This window comes from Pseudopipra pipra, chromosome 9 (genome assembly GCF_036250125.1).
Source record: "Pseudopipra pipra isolate bDixPip1 chromosome 9, bDixPip1.hap1, whole genome shotgun sequence".
Lineage (NCBI taxonomy): Eukaryota > Metazoa > Chordata > Aves > Passeriformes > Pipridae > Pseudopipra > Pseudopipra pipra.
Genome location: NC_087557.1, coordinates 27,511,885 through 27,534,732, shown reverse-complemented (window position 1 = coordinate 27,534,732; position 22,848 = coordinate 27,511,885). Strand labels below are relative to the sequence as shown.

The window sequence follows — 22,848 nt, the reverse complement described above, 5'->3', positions numbered from 1 at the left end:
CTTAAAATGCGCATATGCACACATCTAATAACTTAATACATTTAAACAACTATTATCTCCCAGAAAAGTGGGAAGGGAAATACAAAACACAAGTCAAAAAACAAAACACAACGGAACTGGCAGGAATATGGAAAATATGGCAGATCTTCTCACAAAACACTGGGATAAGATGATGTGAAGAAACATTCTGCTGCCTGAACATTGAATATCCAATGTTTCTTCCTCCCTCTGCTCCCAGGTGAACCTCACTGCCTACCCCCAACACTCAGGCACTGAAGCCCAAAGGCTGGATTTCCTCAGAGATAAAATCTGAGTAGCATTTTGGGCTCTGCATTGGCATCAAACGTGGCTCTTATTTCCTAGTGCTTTCTTACTACTTTAAGGGTGAGGGACCATTTCTCTTTCTTTAATAGAAGCTGAAATCCCCATCTAATCACATGCCTCCAGGAGCCTCAGCTTTAAAAGAGACATCTAGTCCATGCACCTGCCCGAGGGCAGCATCATCACCCCCTAAATAATTTCTGACTTTGTCTAGGCTGTTTTTACCGACTCCAATAAGAGAGACTCACACACTCCCCAGGCACTCTATCCTCCTGTTTCATTAGTCTTATCATTGGAAAGTTTTTCCTAATGTCTAATCCAAATTTCCCTTGCTGTTGTTTAAATTCCTGACTGCTCTTCCTACCCACAGCAGACACAGGCCAGAACACTGTCTTTCTCATTTTTGCAACAGAAGACCTCATTTTACATACCCTCTTGTCACTGCACTAAACACAACCCCAATGCCATCCAGCCTGCTCTCACAGTTATGTTTTGCAGACCCCTGGTCACACTCACTGATTGTCTTCACCCTCTCAAAACAGTAACTTTTTTTTTGCTTTTAGAGCATGAATGCCAAGTGAAGCGCTTCCTCAGCTGAGTTCCCTCCTTACAGGGCCAAGAAAAGGAGGATCCACATGTTTCACAAATGACATTTTCCCCCTAAATTTACCCCTGTGGTACCTGGTACTTATTTCATGCTTGCCATTATACCTGAAATCTTGACAGTTGGCTCACAACCCTTGTCCTGCCATCCTGAACAAAATTTTCGGTAATCATTTCCTCCCAGGCTGGTTCCTGCCTCTCACCTCCAGCATCATCTCTCCCTGTCAAAACCCACTAAGCTATTTTGATCTTTCCAGCAGGACCCAGACATCAAGAATAAGGCAGAACCTCCTTCCTCTTTTCACACCTGGGATGAGAAATATAGACCAACAGACATCAACACTTCAACTTGTTTCTTCAAGCACTATTGACATATATTTAACGACCCAGAACATGTCTACTGACACAGCCAACAACAATTTAAGCTTGACAATTTGGAGGAAGTTTAGTACTCAAACCAGGTTAAAAACAGCACACACACATTTCCAAGTGCTACCTTTCCATTGCAAGATGACAACCATGCTATATCCTTTTTCATATCTGCTCCTTTCTACCGCCTGTGCAGTCCCTGTTGAAGAATTATCAAATCACTTCAAGACCCAACCTCTTCACCTGATATTGAGCAGCACAAATGATCAATGTTCCCAGCAACACTAAAACATCTGGGATAGGTAGAAAGGGCACGCTAGTGCATGTAAATGAACACCCAGGGTTTTACAGACATCACAACTAGCTGCTGGTGGCAGCGCATTTCTGCCTGACAGAGAGGAACTAAATAACCAAGAGTTATTTTGCCAGCTAACAAGTGCACAGACCAACAAAGACAACACAGGGATGGTTGCACAGTAAGCTTGGCACAAAGGGGAAAAAGCCCACAAGATTTAGTCATGTCTTGTGCCTTTTTCACCAAAAGAGCTGAGCTGCACTGCTTCTTTATCAGGAAGGTTTTGTTCAAAGCTAAGACAACTTCAACGCAGCAAAGACCATTCCCCAGGTCCCACAGCAGCCTGAAAAGCAACATCCCTATGTACCAGCAGATAGATGCCACATTATGGAACACTGCCTAGTTTTAAAATATCATGCTGGGAGGGATGCAAAATACTCCCTGCGCCTCAGAGGCTGTGAAAGAGCAGCAGGCACCCACTGATCATCAACGACAGCACAGGGCCATGCACTCATCAGGACTGGCACAGCAAACTACAAACCTGTGGCACCCGTCCCCTTCACTTGAGAAATGCTCCTGGTGTGAGCATTTCCAGCAGCACACGCTGCCCTCATCAGCAGCTTTACAGAGAGATGAACAAACCTTTAAGCACGATCCAGCGGACTTGCACATTCCTGAGCTAGCCTGGATCTTTTCTTTTCAAGGGTGACTGCCGCTCAAGTACTTTCTGCTGTAACAACAAGTCTACTTAACTTTGCAACTTGTCACCTAAACGATGTGTAATGTTTGCACAGCTAAGGATACAGTGTTCAGACAGCACAGGTGGGGAATTGCACGCTGGGATGCATAACTGATGTGGGGTCTCCACACGCTGTGAGGGAAAGGGCAACATGACTGATTGCTTTAAAGTAGTCATCTCATCGGCCTGTCAATAACCAGCCAAAAGCTGAGCAGGTTGGGTCAGGTTAGGACTGCAGCAATTGGCCACCCGAGTGCCTTGGTATTTTAGTCTTGTTGCTATAATAATGCCGGGTTTATATCTTTAAATAGGAGATTGCTTTGAATTTCTTTTCATACATCAGATGTCTTGCCTGGTGGTCTCGTGGCTGTGCTCTCCAGGAGATTTGGGTTCAGTAACTGTTCATGTTCCCTAGCTCATCGGGTTTTATACAAATACAGCTAATTCTGTTGCCTGAAGTCATAACCCGCCCTGTCAGACTCACACGGGTCACAGCAAGGTTGTCCCCACTTACTGGGAGAATGAGGGAGGTCTCCAAGGCGAAGTGAATGCAGGTCTGAGACACCAGGTGCGGTGTAACCCTCAAAAGCTACAAGGCCTCAAAAAGGTTTTTCAAAAACTTAATGCAAACAGAAAAATCCATCTGGAAAGGCTTTTATATGAACTATTTCCTGCCACTCTAGGAACTTAAAGCATTCTGATGTAAGAAGAGTGGCATAACAACAGCCATAATTGGCAAAGAGATGATAAAATGCATATATATATTTGCTTTAAGTAAAAAGAAAAAAAGACTTTTAAGTCACTGTGTTACATGCATTTTAATGGCATTTTGCTAGAAACAGCATTGTAAGAAGCTGAATTAAGAACTAGGTAATTAAAACTACACTCAAGCCTAAGCTGCATGAATATAGGTAATTGCAGATTAATATTCCACTGTAATACTTATGGCTGAGTTAAAGTTGCCATGGGAAACAAGCCTGAATTTCTTCACTTTTCAGCAACTCATGATCACCTTCAATAAAGGTTTTGGCAGGTGATTTCTAGTGCATTGAGCTTAACAGCCACACAAAAATGGTATGAGAAGAAAGCTGCTATGTGGGGATGTCCAGATAGAACAGACAGGCACATGTCCTTTATCTGCCTCTGGGTAGGATTGTGACCACGTCTGTTACTGTGGGAGACACCTTCTGCATTCCCATCCCGGCCTTCAGCTAGGATTGACTTGATGCAGGCTCTGCAGGAAACCACGTGGAAGGCACGCAGAAGGTACCTTGCAGCCTGCTTCCCAGCAGACCAGCAGTCTCTCCATCACCTCCTCCTGCAGCAAGTTTGTGATTTCAGGGACATATTCCTCCTACAAAGTAGCCTTGGATACGGCTCCCAAGGCAGCTTCCCTATCATCTATCCAGTCACCCCGCGCAGAGAGCTCGGCAGGGACTGCACATCTGTTGCTATGGCCTAAATTTGGTGGAAATCAACATCCATTCCCATTACAAGGTCAGTCTATAAATCACAGTATCTCAGGAACAGAGACACAGGATTCAGTTGTCCCTGTCATGGGAACAAGACCACAGGTAGAGCAGTACAGGCAGCGATCATCACAGTCACTCCAGCTGCACCTGCCCCTGACTGCGGGCTGGGACCGCAGGACGGATGTTCAGGGGAAAACCCCTGCAATGCTCAAGGAAACAAAGACTGAACATGCTTTAACCTTCTCCTGCATTTGCACTTAATATTATCTTACAGAAACACTGGCTTCCATTTGTTAATACACTTTTGCCAGTCATGAAATGTACTCTGATCATCCAGATTTGTTTGTACACTTAGAAGTAACTTAGTAACTGAACATATGCTTAGTCAGTCTCAGTGTTTACAGTTTTATGTTGAAATGGTGAGTGATGTTTTGTATTTATTAGTATGTCCAGTTTCATCTGACAGCAAGTATAATTACAAATTCTCCCGAAATAACAATCAAAATGCAAGCTGAACAAATTTGAAATATGTAGGATAAACTAAAGAAAAATATCAAGATACTTTTGTATTTAAAATGCACTATTTAAGAGAACACAGAAAGTACTGTCTGTAAACAATTTGTTCTTCTGCCTCTGGTCACAACCTTCTTTGGCAATGAGAAGATCTGAACACTTCATATTTTCCTTTTACAGAGAGTTTGAAAGGCAAATTTCTGATTCCCAACTGATTATCAAATTTGAGTGAATCTGAGACACTGAACGCAAGCACCTGAAAAAATTGACATGAGAAAAAGCAACTTCATCATTACCAAAAGCTCATTTAGCAGTTTAGCAACTCCTGGATCCAGCTCCTTCCTCCAGGTCAGGGGTCTGATGCTCTTTTACACTTCCAGGCAGCAGACATACAAAGCTTGTATTTTATTTGATTTTCATTTAAGTGGCTTTAATAGATTATAGTAGAGATTAACATCCTATATAGAAGGCTAATTTCAAAATCATCTTTGAATAGACCTGATTTCTACCTTCAGACTTTTTATATTAAAAAAAAAAAAAAAACAAAACCACTGCTTTTCATCCACTCTGCTGAAGTTGAAGGCAAGGTACTTGGCTTGCTGACCGAAAGAGGCACAACCTCTTACTGCATTAATAAAACAAGGTTACAGGCAGCCATGGATCTGAGCCTGTGGAGCTGCTTAATACAGTCACTGAAAGCACTGACCACCATAAACACTGATGTATACAAGGACAAAGGGACAAAAGAGCAAGATGCTCACTTATTAATGCATCTTCTCATGAAGCCAAAGCATCATATGTACCCAGCTCTATGGGCTGACAGTGTATAAAAGCAGAAGATACTTATAAACTCTTAGCAGACAGTAAAGGAGAAAACTCAGAGCTGAAAAATGAAGCACACCAGCACCACCATGGTTCAGGGTCCACTGACCTCTGCACAATGACAGCTCCCACGTGACCCCACTGGGCTCTGGATCACATTCCAAAGGCACAAGGTAAGCTTTAAAGACATGCAAGGGGCCAGCCATAAACATCTCTTACTACCAACCTCTAATGACCTCTGGCTGGCTAAAACACTACATGACACAAGACTGTGCAGTTAGTCCCACCCTCCCCACTTCTCTTCTCTCTGGCGTGGTCCAATTATTCATAAATACATGCCAAAAGCCAACACAGCCAAGTGGTTTCTATGTGTATAGACCTGCACTTTGATTTAGGAGTGTATCTGCTGAAAGCTGTCACAAGGGCTGCAAGGATGCTCCCGTTCCTCTGTGGGTGTAGGGCAGGGAACATGAAGGCCCCTCGGTGCCTGACCCAGGAGCGGTGAAGCAGAGGGCAGTGGCCACAAGGCACTCTGCCAGCAGTCCCAGCCACTGGAGCCACAATGCAGACAGTTTCCCAGGGGAATACCACCATCCTTGACCCTCCTTGATCCCCATTACAGAGGCCATACCACGAGACCTCAGAGAGATTGGGCAGTGTGAAAGGGAATGGAAATGAAGGCGTCTTCAGGGCTCACCACTGAGCATGAAGGACTTCCCCAGGGATAAAGCCAGTGAGGCTGCCGGTTGCAGAAGAGCATGAGTAAATACAGCAGGAGGGGGAGCAGATGTGGCAGTCACACATCTTAGTGTAGATAAAAAGATAGCTCTTTCAGTAGTTTCTTGTAAGAAGCCAGAATATTTAGAAGAGCAGTTAGTGAAAAATGTGAAGTGTGCTGCATGGTGGCAAGTGCACTCTGCAAGACTTTTAGGCTGAGCTGGCTAAATTTACAGCTATGCCTACCCACTTGAAGTAACCTGAATCACAGCTTAGCTTAACTCTGTACATGCAGCTTCCTCATCAAATTCCAATGGATTTGAATTTCATTGTATCTAGACTTCTATTTTGCAGGTATTAAAAGCAGAAAAATTAGCAGGATCACAGTGAGGATCAGCACCTCACCATTGTTAGCTCTCAGGTCTGTCCTCAGACAAAACCTCCAAAACCTGTCTGCCACTATGCCCGTGAAAGATCTTGCCAATAAAACCTTGCAGAAAACATCACTGAAATACATGGCACAGTTTGCTCACCATGACATACAGCCTACCAGTGAAGAGAACAAAAGCCATGATGGTCAGCAAAGAGGTAAGAGGTAGATAGGAGCATCAACTAACGTCTCATTTTATAAAGTTACCCAACTGGCAGGCACTTTCAGCCTTTCCAGCTCCACCGAGCCCCATGTAGCAAAAGTAATTTCTTTATTTGTCAAACTAATTTGCTGGTGAGGCTGTGAGAGACTGACAGCCCTTTCCACACATTATATGATGCAGACAGGCACTGAACACAGCAGACTGGAAAAAAAAAACACTGAAGAACATCTCTACCTTAAAGGTGCTATCTCACCAACAAAATATATAGCAGATCTGCATTGGCCCAGACCATTACTTTCCCTGGCAAGGACTTGGGGACAAAGCTCCTTAAAACAGTAGTAATCATATTCCACTCATGCTCCTTTTTACTGCCAGCTGTAAACTAGCTCCACATGCATCATGGTTTTGCATCAAAATGTGCACAGACCAAACCCATATCCAAAGGGACAAGGTAGATCCAATTTACAGCTTTGACAGGTCTGTGCACCCGAGGCAGAGCATGCAGGAAATAGCCTGACATCTCACTTGGAGAGCAGTTAAGACCCTGCTACCAGAACTGGATGCAGAGCCACAACAGCCTCCCACAAAGAGCCAGCAAAAGAGCAGGGAATTTGATGTCCATTTTTCAAGAAACATAAGAGGCAGGCGGCACTCACCAAGGCTCTACTGGGGAAGAGAGGAGTCAACTTCAATCCCAACTTGCAGCATCCCTTAGCTAGGACAAGCCCAAGGGAAACCACAGCTGGAGTGGGAAATGAATACACTGCATCGAGTCACTTCAGTAATGAGACACCACACTGAAAACTGCTTAAGCCTTTCATAGTTAAAACAAAGCAAAAGGAACTTATTCTAACCCACTGCAATAAATGCAGAACAATTGCTTGGCGGGGGGGGGCGAGTTCAATTTAGACTCAGAAATTCTGTTTGTTCACTACCAACCCAATATTAGGGTTTTTTTCTATTTAGTACAGTTTTCCAATTTGAATGGAAAACCTAGGCTCATCCTGCTGACAACTGAAAATATATTTACTAATATGGTCTACACTACTGTGGAAGAACTGCCTGCAAAAAAAACCTCTGTACTTCATCTGGATCTCTGTATGTCTCAAGTGGTAGAGCACTGGAAGCTCTCTCTGAAGGTGAACTCTTCCTGTCTCATCACACTCCAGAGTTAACACCCAGGCAAGATATCTGATCTCACTGAAATTATCTACAAACACCATTATGTTGCACATATTCCTATAATTCAAAATATTCTCTTCCTAAAGTTGTTCACTACAAACAGCCAGTTTCCTTGCAGAATCAAACAAGGCTGCCATCTTCTAATGCAAGTTCCCAGCCGGAAATTTTTAGACCCTCCCCAATTAAGACAGATGACAATTATACATGACCTAAAGATGTTTTCGATAACACATGAATTGTGACTTCCTTGATGGAAATCAGTCTCCTTCATTCATTCCCACCAAACAGTCCTGGTATTGCTCCTGAGACAACAGGTGACTGGCAAGAGTCCTGGAGAACCAGCAACAGAAGGTGGGACAAACCAGAAAAAATGAGTGAGCCAGCACTGTGCTTTTTCCTTTTACCTCTCAGAACATGAGTAGCAACTTGCAAGGGGATAATTAACAGGATTGACTATTTACCTGAGGATGAATCTGTGGTTTATCACACGTAGCCTCAAAATCCAGCACTAAGAAGTAGTGATATCTCTGTGGAGGGAAGGATGACATTGCTGCCATGGAAGCTCCAAAGCCGTGGGACGCCAGTTTCCTGCTTACGATGGAGCTGTACCCTTTGAGAACACCAGCCAGGAGGGGGGACACAGCTTGTCTTGCCCTTGAAAGTAAGTTTTGGGAAAACTTTGCTGCTCCAGTATGGAGGAATGCTATCATTGAACATCCAGAGGCATCTGAAACTGAAGAGAGACTCACGTTACTCATGTACACATACATCTCCTCTCTCCTAGTATCTGCTCACTGTCCTCCTCTGACAGGGATTTCCTCTGTGCTTCCCAGTGGAGGTTCCAGCATTGCAAACCTGAAATAACACAGTAAACTGCTCTAAGCACAACAGATGACATTTGGACTGAGCTTAAGGTGTCCAGAATCACAGGCAACTGAAAATTAACTTCTGCAAATGGCTCTAAACTAAGAACTATGAGACACACAACAGTCATGGCTCCAGGAACCAGATCACACCTGACTACTGAACCTTATCACGGCAGAACACGGCAAAAAACAATTAAAACACAGAAAATCTAAGTCCCATTGAAATTACTGAGGAGGCCTTTCATCTTTTCATATACAATGCAGTGTCTGATACATGGTAGGAATTAAATACAGCAATACACATATCAACGCTACAACCCATCCAAAGAGCTTGGTCCTGAAACACCTGTCAGCTGCACCAAAACGTCCCACTTCTATTACAAATCCAAGTGTCTGGTAGCTGGATGCTCTTACCCAGGGGAAGTTCTGATTTGCTCTGTGTATGAGGTTTCCCAGAGATGTGAATTTAGTTCTGCACTCCATCTCTTCCTTATTTCTCAGAGGAAAATATCAGGTCAACTAACCACATCCAGGGACTGCAAAAACTGTAAAATGCAAGCATGACTCTACAGGTTACAGTCTCCCTCTCAGAAAAATACCTCACTCAGCCATCACCTTTTGATATTTCTATTTAAATGCCATTTAATAAATTACATTATCTATACGAGGCTATCTGTATTTCCCCTTCTACTCTTTTTCTTTTAAAACTTTGCGGGAAAAACTTGCCAGGACTGTCACTATCCAAGGCAGGTCAGACTCAGGGCTGTTGATAGATCTCTAGGGAGGAAGTTCAAGCCCAACCCATGGTGTTACACAGATGGGTACAGTGACTGATAGTGAAACAAGCTAATTGCAACAACTCAATCCTCTTGAACAAGGATATGTTGTGTATGCATATATGTCTGTGTGTGTATATATATTCACACACATACACACACATCTCACCACACAGATATTTAAATTTATCCCCCCAGTTGGTCCCATTGCTCATGGCTCTGGGAAGAACTCCATGCCACCACGTGCCACCCACATGCCCTTTTTCTGAGCCTGGTCTCCCCACACCTGTGCTGGCTTTTTGCTCTGCCGTGAAGGGCTGCAAGTGCCCGCCACAAGGCATGGAGACAAAACAGGCACAGCAAAAAGGGGACTCACCACTCATGAACAAAGTCACTGTTTGCATAAAAGACAGCATTTGCTCTCTCCCATCCGTTAGTCCGTCAGGTAAATAATGCACGTGCCAAAACACACACTTAATGAGGTAAATAATATGCCTTGAATAACGGCTAAATCTGTATTTACCTGCGAGACCACAGAAACTCAGAAGGACCAGATTAGGAGATAATTGCAGCTAAGCAGGTTGTGTGCTTCGAGTAAACACGCATTTGGTAACCTTCCCTTTCCAAGGTTTTGAGTGAAAGGCAAAAATCAAAGGAGCTGAGATGTTTAAGACCAAGCCAGTGCCCACACTGCCAATTCTATGGTGTATATGCATCCCTGCCTTAAGGCTTTCATGTTTTGGGGGGCTGCTTTCTTTATTAACGCAGTGTGCCAGGCAGCAGGTACCTGGACAACTGAAAACTCAAGCTGCAAAACTGAAACAAAGAGCCCAACATGGCATTTATTTTAAAGGGGCTCAGTTCTACCAATTGCCTCTCCATCTACAGCTTTGGCTGTCATTCATAAATGCATTACTGCCAAATAGAAGTTAGTTACATTCACTTCTAACCTGTGCCAGATAAGAGATATTTAAGGTATACATGCTTTAAATCTTCAAGCTACTGGCTATGAATCTAAAGGCCCATCACAGTAAATATAGTATCTCAGAATAAAGCAGCTTGTAAGTTAGTTGCAGTAAAACCTGGTCTTTAGCCTACTGCATAAAGCAAAATACACAGTTGGAGTGGGGGAGGCAGGCATGCTCCAACCCCTATATCAAACACAGGCAATAAAACATACATTATCCACCCACCCAGAGCAAGATCAATATTTCTCTAATGTATCTTAACTGGCAAGACCAGGGTTATCTGACATGGACCCCACGAATCTTCAGGCTGGGCTGCACCACACACTGTGGGGCAGAGATTCCCGAGCCACTGAGTCCACACAGCAAAGGTAAACCAGCCCTCTTGGCAGGATTCAGGCACGTCAGCAGGCAGACAGGGCAGCACCACTCCAGACCCCAGCAGGTCTGTGTCACACAGGTACCCTGCAGCAGCAGCAGAGGGAAATAACAGCCAACAGCCAGTGCCTGTTTACACTAACAACTTCTGCAGAGGTTCATGTCTAGCAACAGGATCAGGCTCCCCATCCTAAAAGCAGCCTCTCTCCCATGTAGCAGAGGGAGCAATGCTCTGAACAAAGGTGTGAGGGGGGTATTGTAGAGCGATTTCCCTACGCAGGCAGCATACAAATAAGGGCAACCCCACTGCAAACTCTGCACCTTCAGCCAAATGAAGTTTTAACGGCATGTTTACCCAGCCACTGCTCTGAGTGCCCTGGGAAGACCTCACATCATCTTCTTTGGCAAGGTCAGAGTGCCCCAGAGCACAAGATAGCTGGTGAGCAAACACACTTTATTAGAAGTCATGTAAAGCATTTATAATGCTTTTACTAGTGCTAGGACAATGCAAAGCACTAGTAATTATCTCGTATTTTTTCCAATAGACAACGATGCAAGCAAGGCAGCTTCAAAAATTAAAAAACCAGCTCTATCCATATAAATCCACATGTTCAGTGATTCCATTTCCAAACCTACATAAACCATCACATATATATTTCTTATGCACACAGGATCAGATTATAATCTCAGACAGTGCAAGCTGTCACATCTGGCAGTCAACCCTACTAGGTTAATATTTCATATCACACAGCTCAAATTCCTCACACAGATACGTATAAGATGTAACGGGACCATGAACTGAGGCTAGACCTCAGGAATTATTTTGACAGATTGTACACAGACCTAGGAAAATGTGACAGCACTTTACATTTGCTGCACCCAGTAAGATGGGAAATGGTCACATGTGGTGGGCTTCAGCTGGAAGACAAAGTTTGTGTTCTGTACTGTATAACAGCTTGTGTCCCATGTGATAGTACTTCGCATAGTCAGCATCTGTATTTTAAAAAATAATTAAAAAAAAAGAAAATTATTCTCTGGACATCAGCCGCAGGTACAATCCCAGGCTGACCACAGCTCTTGCTTCTTAGCAGTCCAGGCACATGGTACTAAAGCACAACAGTTTGATCACCAGCAAGTAAGCAAAGCCAAGTGCCAGCTGCAGCCACCAGCTTTGCCACTTTGCCAGGGGCCCCACTGAGTGTGAAGAGGAGAATCTGCACCGGCGGCTGCTGCGCGCCAGGCTTCCTGCTGGGAGAGCTGCTTAGGGACAACCAAAGTGGCAAGGAACACGATAGGGGACTCCTGCCCCGTGAAGAATGCTGGTGACAAGAGCCAGCAGGGCATTGCAAGTGCTTTCTCCTGCCTGTAGGACAGCCTCAAAGCCACAGAGAGAGATGGCCACCACACAAGTTCCAGAGGATTCAAATTCATCAACAGCAAGACAAATTAGCCTACAAACCTGAGTTTAATGGCTCTTTGCACATAACATAAATATGAACTTTTTAGAAGAACCACATCTAATTAAAATCACAGCTTGCCTTTAACCTCAAAATATTCCCCTTCACTGTCCAGTTTGATAAGATGAGTAGGGAGGGGGCAGGAAGACAACACATAACTGCAGGATGGAGGGGTGACCCAAGAAATTATATGTTTTATCAGTCTTCACTTACATGTTAAATTACGTTGTTATGGCAATACAGGCCTCCACCATTTTGCAAAATAAACAAACAAACAAACCAAAGCAAAACAAACCCCCCCACTAATCTAAACAACAAGACAAACTCAAATTAAAAAATAAAAGCAAACAAGCTCTGGGAGTAAAACACTTCAGTTTATTATTTGTGCAAAGCCTCGGTAGGGGCAGTTGTGACTCCTGGCCTCCAACAGACAACTTAGCTCAATGCTAGAGCAACAAAACCAATCAAAAATGTAAGTCAGGTTTGTCTATTTTATTAAATTGTAAAAATATAGGGTAATAGAGATGCTTTTGATAGAACAAAATTGCATACATTTAGCAACATCTGGAACACAGTATAACAAAAAAATGCAGGACTTCAATTTTGGTAGCTGTTCAAATGCATACTCAGAGGTCAAATGTGAGCCCATATTTCACTTGCGTGAAGATATAACTGAAGAACAATAGAGATAACTCAGATTTTTTTTTTTTAATCAACCTTAACCTAAACCCAAATATTTCATTAGATGAACTACAGTCCAAAAATGACAGCACCTGGCTAGCCTGTGAGGCAGGAAACGAGAAACAAGACCAGCTTATCCACTCTCACCATCCAACCTTGCAAAAAAAAAATAAACACATAAAGTAAAACAAACAACAAAAGACAAAGCTTTTAGAACCATTTAATAAAGTAACACAATTTTAGACAGGTAAATCTGCATCTTTAATTTGTTAACCTCACAGCACCATGTCTTGAACATGAAAACAGTACAATTCCATGGCTGCACTCCCTTCACGTTTGGCTGGGTTTGTCTCCGGCACTGCTAGACAACCAAGCCTGTGTTTTGGAAAATTTGTAATGTAACTTTCCCAAGGCATTGCCACGTCATGCCTATATGCTGCCCCATCATTACTCAGCTCAGATACAGCTTGGCATCCATTGTTTTGTTTTTACAGCACTCCACAATCGCACCCAGGCTCTTCCCACTACAGACGAAGAGGTCCCTGTTCTCAAGAACTTACAGTCTAAAATTAGAAGCAATACAACAAGTGAGGTGAACAGCAGAGAAGAATGAAGGTTACAGGAGGATAGTTGGGCAACCACTCATCTGGGAGAAACATGCATCTCAGTAGTTCAACCAAAAAAAATAATTCAGTCTACACAAGCACTGGCTTCCCTCTAAGTGCCATCATGGAAGAGATCAGTGATTAGGGGAAGGGCTGACTATAAAGGACGGAGGGCACTCTTGGGTTAAGGAAGGTCTCTCCCATTTCTTGAGCTCATTCTTCCCGCTGGGTTCCTTGGCTGACATGTCAAAGGCACGACCACATATGTCAGAGCACCAGAATCTCTTCCATTGTGACATCACAGACACGATGGCTTGTGAGATCACAATGTGTGAGGTCGAAGGCGCTGATTACTTAGGGGAGCACTTGCTGGAGCTATGGCACCCTACAAGGCTGGGAAACAAACACATCTCAGTTCACTTGACAACACAGTGAAACCCACACGAGACTCCACACCAGCAGGACGTGAACTCGTCCAAACAGACCACCCAGAAGCCGTCCCAAAGATGCACAGTATAATTCCACTCCAATTTTATTAGGCCACCTCTGCTAGGCAACCCACTTTCGTCAGCTCCTTGACTGGTCTCCTAAGACAGGCTTTGCTGTGTATTTTTAAACCTCCTCCAAGAGTAACTGCAGATGAGCAAACGGGTTCTAAGCTGGAGTCTGAAGAAGTTCCACACAGCAAAGGACTGGTCACTTAGAAGAAACGCAGAGAAAGGAAAGAACAAAAATTAAAACAAAGCAACAACAAGGATGCATACAGCAAAAGCCACAGAGGAAGAGCAGATTTGCTATTAAGGAAAAGAATAGTTGCACAGGATCAGACCAAAAATCTTCTAGTCGGCTCTCCTGCTTCTGCCTGGGAGCGATAAGACAACGCACCAGGGTGAAACTACACACAATGAGGTTAATTAAAAGCCAGTAGTTCTGGGAGGCCAAAAGGAGGCTGGCCTGTCCTTCCCTCTCAGTCTTACTCTCCTGCTGATTATGTTACACCAGTTCCTGAGCTTGTCTGGCCCTTCTGTGAGCTGATTCAACCACAGGAACCTATAAAAGCACTAACACAGCCAGAATAAAGTGCAATTAAAACAAGATAGTTTCCGTCTGGTTCAGTGAGACGAACCAGCTTGGGGCCAGGCTGGATCAACACCAAAGCTCAAAGAAGAGGATGGGCCCACACTGGCATGAGCAGGAGCAAGATGAGCCATTGGGAGCTGTTGGTCAGCTCAGCTGCTCACCAAACTCAGACCAGGATACAGACACCTGGGATGGTGTGGCACTTTCCAGGAAATGGAGAAGGTATCCCGGCTGTAGAGCATAGACACATAAAACTTGAATTCCCAAAGCCCATGAGACCATCCTGTCTGCACCTCATGTAATGCTGGCCATAAAGTCTCCACTTCCTTACTCAAGCCCAAAGGCTTGAACATCTTTCAGAAAAGTTTCTGGCCTTGAATTGCAGCATCAAGAATGGAGGTTCCCCACTACCTTCAGACAGCTCATTCCAGTGGTCAATCAACTGTCAAAAAATAACACGTCTTAGTTTTCACTCAAACTTTCCCAGCCCTGGTCTTTGAAGCAAGTTCTGAAATTTATGGCACTTCAGTGTACTCAGTCCACAGCACAGCTCCCGGTGCCAGGAGCAAGAGATTTGTAGCTCCTGTGCATCTAGCCAGTAAAAGCTACCATTGCACATTGGTCTCATTTAGTGGAAAAGAGCATAACCAACCACCCTTTGTTTAATGGACTCTGGCATGCATAATTACTTCATTTGCACACAGAGGAATGCTACAATTGTTCAAACCACTTACACAGCCACACACCTTTGTTATCTGAAAAAATGAAGGTTAACACCTGAGAGTGCCAAATGAATCTCAGTCTGGATTCAGGGAGACAAGATTTACGTTGCTCAATACAGTGGTCACTTTTGATCTTCACAAATGAACTCCAAAAGTGTTAAAGCTCTGTCCAGGTAGATTGGCAAATGCTCCAACCAGGGCATGGTTTCCACACAATCCAGTCTCAGTGAGCCTGGAAAACCAGCCAGGGAAGATGTTGACTCTTAATATTCAACCATGGAAAAAAATTATGACTGTAACAAATACAGTTGAAATTTTAAAAAAAAGGAAATTATTTTTTTGTTGGGAGTGAAGTATCTTTACCTGCACAACATATCTGGAGAGAATATAACTTCTCAGTTGGCATTTGGCCAGCACAGATCACTTCTCTTAGAGGAGGGAAATGGTCCAAATGATACCTCTGCCAGCATCTCTGCTCTAGGTTATGCTTTGAGAGCCACAACTTTTCCTCTTCTTCCCTCATTCCCCTGCTTGCCATGGCACCATGCTGGTGTGTTAGCGCACCACTACTAGAGAAAAACACCAGGAGTCTCAGGATGACCACTTCCAGCAAAAATACCTGCTTCAGATCCAAGGATAGACTTGTAACAAAAGCACAGTTGCTTACAGCCTTCTGTGCTCTCCTGCAGCCACAGCTGGATGCCACCACACCTGCACTCTCCGGCCCTGTGGTCCTTTCCTAAAGGTGACCACTGAACTGAGACAGGGACAGAGTAAAGTGCAAATACTTGTCACATTTAAGTCTCTTCCAGAACTCCATTTCCAAAATTTAAGGGGGGAGGGGGATAAAATCAAATCAAGGCCTTCCAAAGTTAACAGAATCAAAACAAGATAAGCACCAAACCAGCTGTAATCAGGCCTCCTAAAGGAAGCAAACTGAAGTGTCTCTCAAAAGCAGAACAGAAACTTTAGGTCCTATCAGAGTATATTGAATCCAAGGACTTCTTTATTTAGCATCAAACACACAAGCATTTTCTTTAATTCTTTAATCACTTTCTTCTTTTGGATTTTGGTAACACTCAAATATGTCTAGACACACACTAACTTTACTAAAAAAACCCAACACACCATTCATGTAGAGCTACTCAAAGTTTGAGATAAACAAGAACCATAAAAGGGCCCCAGGGTCACTCTTCAATCAAAAACAGGCATTTAGTCCATGCTGTAAATTAACATTAAAATCCAGCTGCAAAGGGCAGAATTCAGTGCTTCAAAAAGGAAAACAAAAATATCTCAATTAAAAAAACCAACCAAAATCAAACTTCCCAAGCCTACACGCTGAAGAGTAAACAACTGGACTTCTAACATACTACTTAATTTGAAAACAGAAGTTCAAATGCCAACTTAACATCAAGTGCTATGAGATGTTACAGTGTTGCAAAGAACAACTACAGGACAAAATAAATTCAAGTCACCACTAAAAACAAATCAAGTACAACCCTCAAACAGCTGTCTAAGAGCATCTGATGGGACAGGTACCTCTGAGATGTACCTTCCTGGAGCCCTCATCCTTCCTGAGGCACAGTACAAGCATTAACCTATTATAAAACTTTCTGATCCCTTGCATCACAGCTGAAAGAATACTAAGAATTCAGACTAAGCAGTAGCTGTCAATCCACCATTTCTGAACACAAAAGCTCAATAAAAATCCGAGATAAATAAAGAAGTAGTAAAACTAACATTGGACTTATTAGCAAACAGACCAGCAGTGACCACGCAAATCCACCAGACACAGGACTTGTAAAAGACAGAACATAAGCAGTAAATGACAACATCTCTTCATACATCTCAGTTTGGAAGAAACACCTGTAAGAGCACAGCAGCGAGAAAAGAACAGGAGAAGAAATTCCTACTGCCAGTCAGGAAACAAGTAAACACACTGCACTCCTAAGCTTTCTCAAGTTTACTTCAGTCTCAAGATCTGAGGCAGGTGATCAGTTCAATCCCACAGAGTAAAAAAAAAAAATCAGGGGAGTGGGGGGTAAATCAAACCTCCTACTCCCCCATCACTTCCACCTATGAACCTCCCCATCCCAAAAGGAACATGGAAAAATCTCCCCGCTGCTGCCTCCTGCGCACCCCGCGCACACCCCCCTGGGCACACGGGCTTCTATCCCTTCCCCAAGCCCTGACAGCGACTGATCCCGCTCCAGCTGGGACCTGGGGGACTGCTGCCACCGCCAACACCGGCACTTACACTCACGGCAGGGCCTGGGCGCCGGGGCGTCGAGCGGACGAGATGCCAGCACCCCGCGCCCTCCCCTCGGCCCGGGGCCGCCCCCTGGCCCCCCCGGCCTCCCCACAGCCTCGCCCCGCCGCGCCCCGGCCCCCAGCCCGGCCCACCGCCCCACGCCCCCAGCCTGGGCCCCGCAGCCGCAGGGGGGCCGGGCCGCGCCCCCGCTCCGCGCCGGGCCTCTACCCCCTCCCCGGGCCACGGCGGCCCCACGCCTCCGCCGGGCCTGCGGGGCCCCCGCGCCGCCCGCGCCCCGCCGGGCCAGGCCGGGCCGGGCCGAGCCGCCGCCTGCTGCCCGCGATCCCCCCCCCGCGGCGGGGCCGCCCCGGCCCGGGCGGGCCCCGCGCCCCGCACTCCGCACCACGAGTGCCCGGCACCGCCACTCACCGCCCGCACTCTGACCCCCGACCCCGCGCTGAGCGGCAGCGCCGCCGCCCAACCGCAGCGTCCGCCGCCGCCGGGGGCGGTGCCTCCGGCCCGCCGCGGCCCCCCGCGCATGCGCGCGCCGCCCGCCGCGCCGCGGGGCACGATGGGCAGCGTAGTCCCGCCCGCCTGCCGGCCCCGCCGCGTGGCCGCGCCTCGACGCCGCGCCCGCCCCGCCGGGTCCCCGGGCACTGACCCCCCGCCCCGCCCCCCGTGCCCGGCGGACACCTCGTGCCCTCCCCACTGGCCCGCCGCCTCCTGTCTCCCCGGGGATACCGCTTACCATGTGTCCCAAAGGGCCATCCTGCCGTGCCCTCGGGTTGCCTCCCCCAACCCCTGATGGCTCCATCCGTTGATGTTCATGCAGCTCTCTGATCCTAAACCTGTGTCTGGGCCTTGCCCGGTCTCTGCTAGACACCCCCGAGCTGCGGCACCTCATCCCCACGCACGTGGTGCTGGGGTGCTGGTGCCCGCAGCCAGGACATTCACACCTCGCACCTTGATGGATGTCACACTCCAAGGGTTCTGAGGCAGCCTGTGTGCCCCCCATCCCTGCCAGCTGCACAGGGAGCATGGCAAGGAGCACTGGAACAGGCTGTCCAGGGAGATCATGGATTCTCCCTCTCTAGAGACACTCCAAACCCACTTGGAAGCATTCCTGTGTAACCTGCTCTAGGTGATCCTGCCTTGGCACAGTGGGCGGGCTGGATGATCTCCAGAGGTCCCTCCCAACCCTAATAATTCCATGATCTTACCTGCAGTGATACCCAGTCTTTAACCTACTTGACGCATCCGTAAATCTTGGAAAGCTCAGCTGCAATGTCAAGTGTTCTAGCTGGGGCTATTCCTGCACCGCTTCCTTCCTTGCTCCCACATTAACTCACAGCTCCACATTTCAATACAGCAGCTCCTTGGCTCATCCCTGATACCCACCATGTGTGCGGTGAGCAAACTCAGAGCACGGACTTGCACAAGTAGGACTGTGAAGGATCCTAGAGGTAACCTCACCCATCCTTTGCCCTGAGCAGTCCTACCTCTCTATCATCTTGCTGCCCTCTTCAAATCATCCCTTAAAGCTTTCTCTGGCTCAATGCCTTAAAACACTAGACAAAGGTAAGCATTGGAGTGCAGAGATCACTGACTGATAATTCACTCAAGATGGGCTGCCCGCACTTCCACAGCTGCCTGACCGAATCTGTCTGGTGCTCCTGCCTTTAACTGAGTTGCCAGCTCTTTGGACTGGATTTATCCTTTTGCTCTGTTTGTATGAGGCCTTGAACTTGGGAGCCTGAATCGTGAAACTAGCATGTCAGAACTACAAAAATACCAACAGCAAACCATTTAATAATAGAAAGAGTTCCTTTAAGCCCTCTTAGATTTGGCATCTCTCAGCCTCCCACCCACATAACCAAGGATAATGTGAAATTTTACTTCTAAGCTTAGCTGTATCACTGTGATTTGTCAAGTCTTTGGTGACTGATGTATGGTTTGCCAGGAGCCCAGGAGAGTGAATTGAAGGCCTTTGTACTGTGGCATTCTTTGAGCAATCTGTCCCTGCTCCTCCTTACCTGGGATGGAAACTGGCTGAGACATGCTTGAATTACACTGCAAGCCCAAGGCTTGAAATTTAGGGCTCACAGCCTGCCTGTGTTTCTAGGAGGATGAAAGAAAGGAGGCCTTTCCACTGCTGGCCTCTGCATCTAGCAGTAAAAAAATAATTCCTCAGTCTAGACAAACGATGAATGGCTCATAGATGTGTGCATGTCCTTTTTTCATCAACCAAGCCTCGTGCTGTTTCAGGGATTTGCCAAGCAGCACAGCAGGCAGGAGATTTCATCCTGCCCAGGGTTTTTTTGGGGGAACCCCTTTTCCCAGCTGAGTTTTCTGCAACAACCAGAGGCCACAACTTGGCTTCTGCCAGCCTCAGTGACCCTTGTGAGATCCGTACAAGTTGTCCTCCAAAGACTGCATGACAACAATGAGATTCCCTTCGGCAACTGCATTTTCAAAGAAGGACTTTTTTTCTGGCACAGCTATCAGCTGTTGAAGAAGGTACTCAAACCAGTTTGAAGAGAGCCGTGTTTTATGAAATATTGTCACTGTTCCTGTATTGTTCATATCTGAGCCTGTCTTATGTGGGTGTGCATGCCTAAAATGAACACTGCAGGCCACTCAAAATGTCACCTACAGATTAATCTGGCTCACTCCAGCCTTCTGGAAAAATGAATGAGGGTGATCAATAGATATCCTGTGGCTTGCCCATCAATGCACATGGCCCCTGTAGCATCATCACTGCAACAGCTCCCCTCCCCAAGGGACTCTGTCAGTGGCAGAGCTAGGAAATGTAAAGGTGAACAATTGCCATGGAGCCCTGAGCAAGAAATGCTGAGAAACTGGGTTGTGCAGATGGGGAAAATTGGCCAAAAGGGCTGATAGTTGCTCATCAGGGTCACCTTATTTATTCCAGGTAGCACAGCCCATGACAGTCCTGCTACCCCATTGCCTCAGGACCAACAGAACCATCCCTCTGTCTGTCCAAGAGCAAGTGAATGTGTTTCAGGAGCTGCTCTGGTATCTTAATTGCTTGCCCTACTTTAGAGTTTTTCGGATGGCTAGAAGCAGCCCAGAGGAAATAGGGTCCATGCTAGGGCAGTGTCTGGTCTGTCCTGATTTACATGAAGGACTATTTTCAAACCCTGGGTGGAAAGGTCAGCTCAAAGCTTCCAGCTGTGCCCCTCTCTCCTATGGCTGGATCCCTCTGCTGCCAGCAGATGCAGCAACCCGGTCTACAGTTACCTGTCAATTTTATTTGTTTTAGAAGCCCAACAGTTTCTTAACAAAGCATCATTTCATTCAGCACAGATGTGCAGCCACCACTAGGCTGACAGAGGGACAGAGCTTTACGAGAGGGCAGCAGGGGGGGGGCAGGGGAAGGCAGAAAACACAGAATAAACCCCCCTGACCCAATGTGGCATCTCTGAGTAAATAAAGGGATGAGCTCATCCCAGCCCAGGATGAAGTATCAGGTCACTGCCTGTTTAGCACAGAGGAGGAAGAAGAGTCCTGCCAACTGCCCCAGCCACTCCTCAAACCCCACTCCCAGTACCTCCCTTTCCAGGGCCCAGCTCCTTTTAAAGCAATGGGATTTTACATGATTGTGGCACAAAGAAACATCAGCTCATTTCAAAGGCGACTCCTTTAGTTCTGCTCAGCTGCTTATGCTGAGTGCAACTTTTAAATGTCTTATAATACACATGACAAGTAGTTTTGTATCACTGTTTTCTACTTAACAAGTTAATAACGTGCCAACCCAAATCCTTCAGTTACTAACGCCACCGGTGGGACTCATTAACCAACATGAGCACATATTTAAGGGAATACTAATATTCACAACGTACATTTTTATATTCATGTTGTCATTCTTGAAACCACAGCTCAGTTCGTGTATTCTGTTGAAACATTTGTTTGCAGAGGATTTCTCTCTCCCTTTTCCTCTAAACTCATAGACTATCACTGGGGTATCATTCTGGTGAATGATATTAATGACAGCTTGTCATCATGGAAAGCTATTTCTAGCTGTCAGTTAAAGGGTGTTTTGAAAGGAAGCAGCTCATTCAAACCCGGTGGGAGTTAAGTGTGTCTCATTGTTTGACAGTGACCCCCTTGATGAATTTGGGAGCAACAGCAGCTCTGTGGGGCTAGGAGCTTTGCAGATGCAGCCCAGCGCTCTTGGGTGACAATGACAGGAGATTTTAAAGGTGCTGACGTCCTTAGCAAAGGAAAGGCAAAAGAGGATTTCAGATTATAAAAGCAATCCACACGTAGGAGTATAGGTCAGGAAAGGAGTCCTAGGGATACTGAGCCGTACTCCTCCGTCCTGTAATAAAATTTCCTCTCCAACATCCCAGTAAATTTATCAACCTCCATCTTCAAATATGTCTCTTCACTTGCCCATGCTAACCCAAGCAGAAGGCTACTTCAGCTCTTCTCTGCTCAATAGATAGGAAAACCCCTAATTCCCAGACAAAATGTATTCATAGCTAGTTTACATTAATTTATTCTGGGAAAATGATCCTTTGATTTAACTTGTTGGTTTCTTTCCCTCCCCTGGTGTATTTATAGGGATTTCTCAGATCCTGATAATTTTTTTCATCTTTCCTTTGGTGGCCTAAACAAGCCATTTTTTCTTGTGTCTTCTTACCACTTTATCTTTCCATTTCCTACTCCAGCTTGGTAGACCTCCTCTGCACCTGCTTCAATTTCAATTAAATTTTCTTGAGTGTGAGTGCCCAGACTGGTATGTGGTATTCCCAAGATGGGCTCCAAGGCCTCGTACTATATATGTCACTTGACCCTATAAATATCACTCATATAAACATGCTTGATTTCTATATTTCCCCCCTCAACGGGGTGGTCCACTCTCAGGGCTTTCTTGTTCCTTTTATTTTCCTAAGCACTCCTTGCACAGTAATAAAAATGTACAGACTCAGTGGGGATCTGTTTTAACTTCAAATGTGCTGATTCAGTTCAAAAACCATTAATTCAGCCAGAATCAGGGCCATGGGGTGGAAATCCTTTTCCAGTTAAAACAGAGGTGAGAGGGACAGCCTTTGGCAGGATAGGAAACAAAGTGCATTAGAAAACCAGCGCAGGACATCAGAGAGTGGATATTGACTGGCCTGTGTTAACAGAGGACAAGGGTGTCTTGGACATTTCACATCAGGATGGCACGTCTCCATAGGGGATCTGCTGTAGCTTGGATTTGAGCAAACCTCTGGAGTTTGATGCATGGAAGCATTTTATTTCTCTAGCCTGTGATTTGCTGGGTTGAACAGAATGGTCCCTGCTGGACCTCATACTGACTGAGCACACAAGGCTGACCAGGCAGGCTGGTCCTGTCTCCAAAAAATCCCACGTTAATCAAGAGTGCAAGAGGATGCAACTGCATGCAAAGCAAACACAAACAACTGTGTTGC

The 22,848-nt window shown here is 45.7% G+C and overlaps 1 protein-coding gene across 1 annotated transcript in view; it reads right to left on the bottom strand.

Annotated features, from left to right (window-relative positions):
* ERI3 (ERI1 exoribonuclease family member 3) overlaps positions 1-17,920 on the bottom strand; it is a 129,128-nt gene extending 111,208 nt beyond the window's left edge. The window contains exons 1-2 of the mRNA XM_064665418.1: positions 17,837-17,920; positions 8,088-8,359 (exon numbers count right to left, since the gene is read on the bottom strand). Coding sequence (XP_064521488.1) covers positions 8,088-8,336 — 249 coding nt within the window. The 5' untranslated portion in view covers positions 8,337-8,359; positions 17,837-17,920. The remainder of the gene's footprint in view (positions 1-8,087; positions 8,360-17,836) is intronic.
* Positions 17,921-22,848: the final 4,928 nt, after the last annotated feature.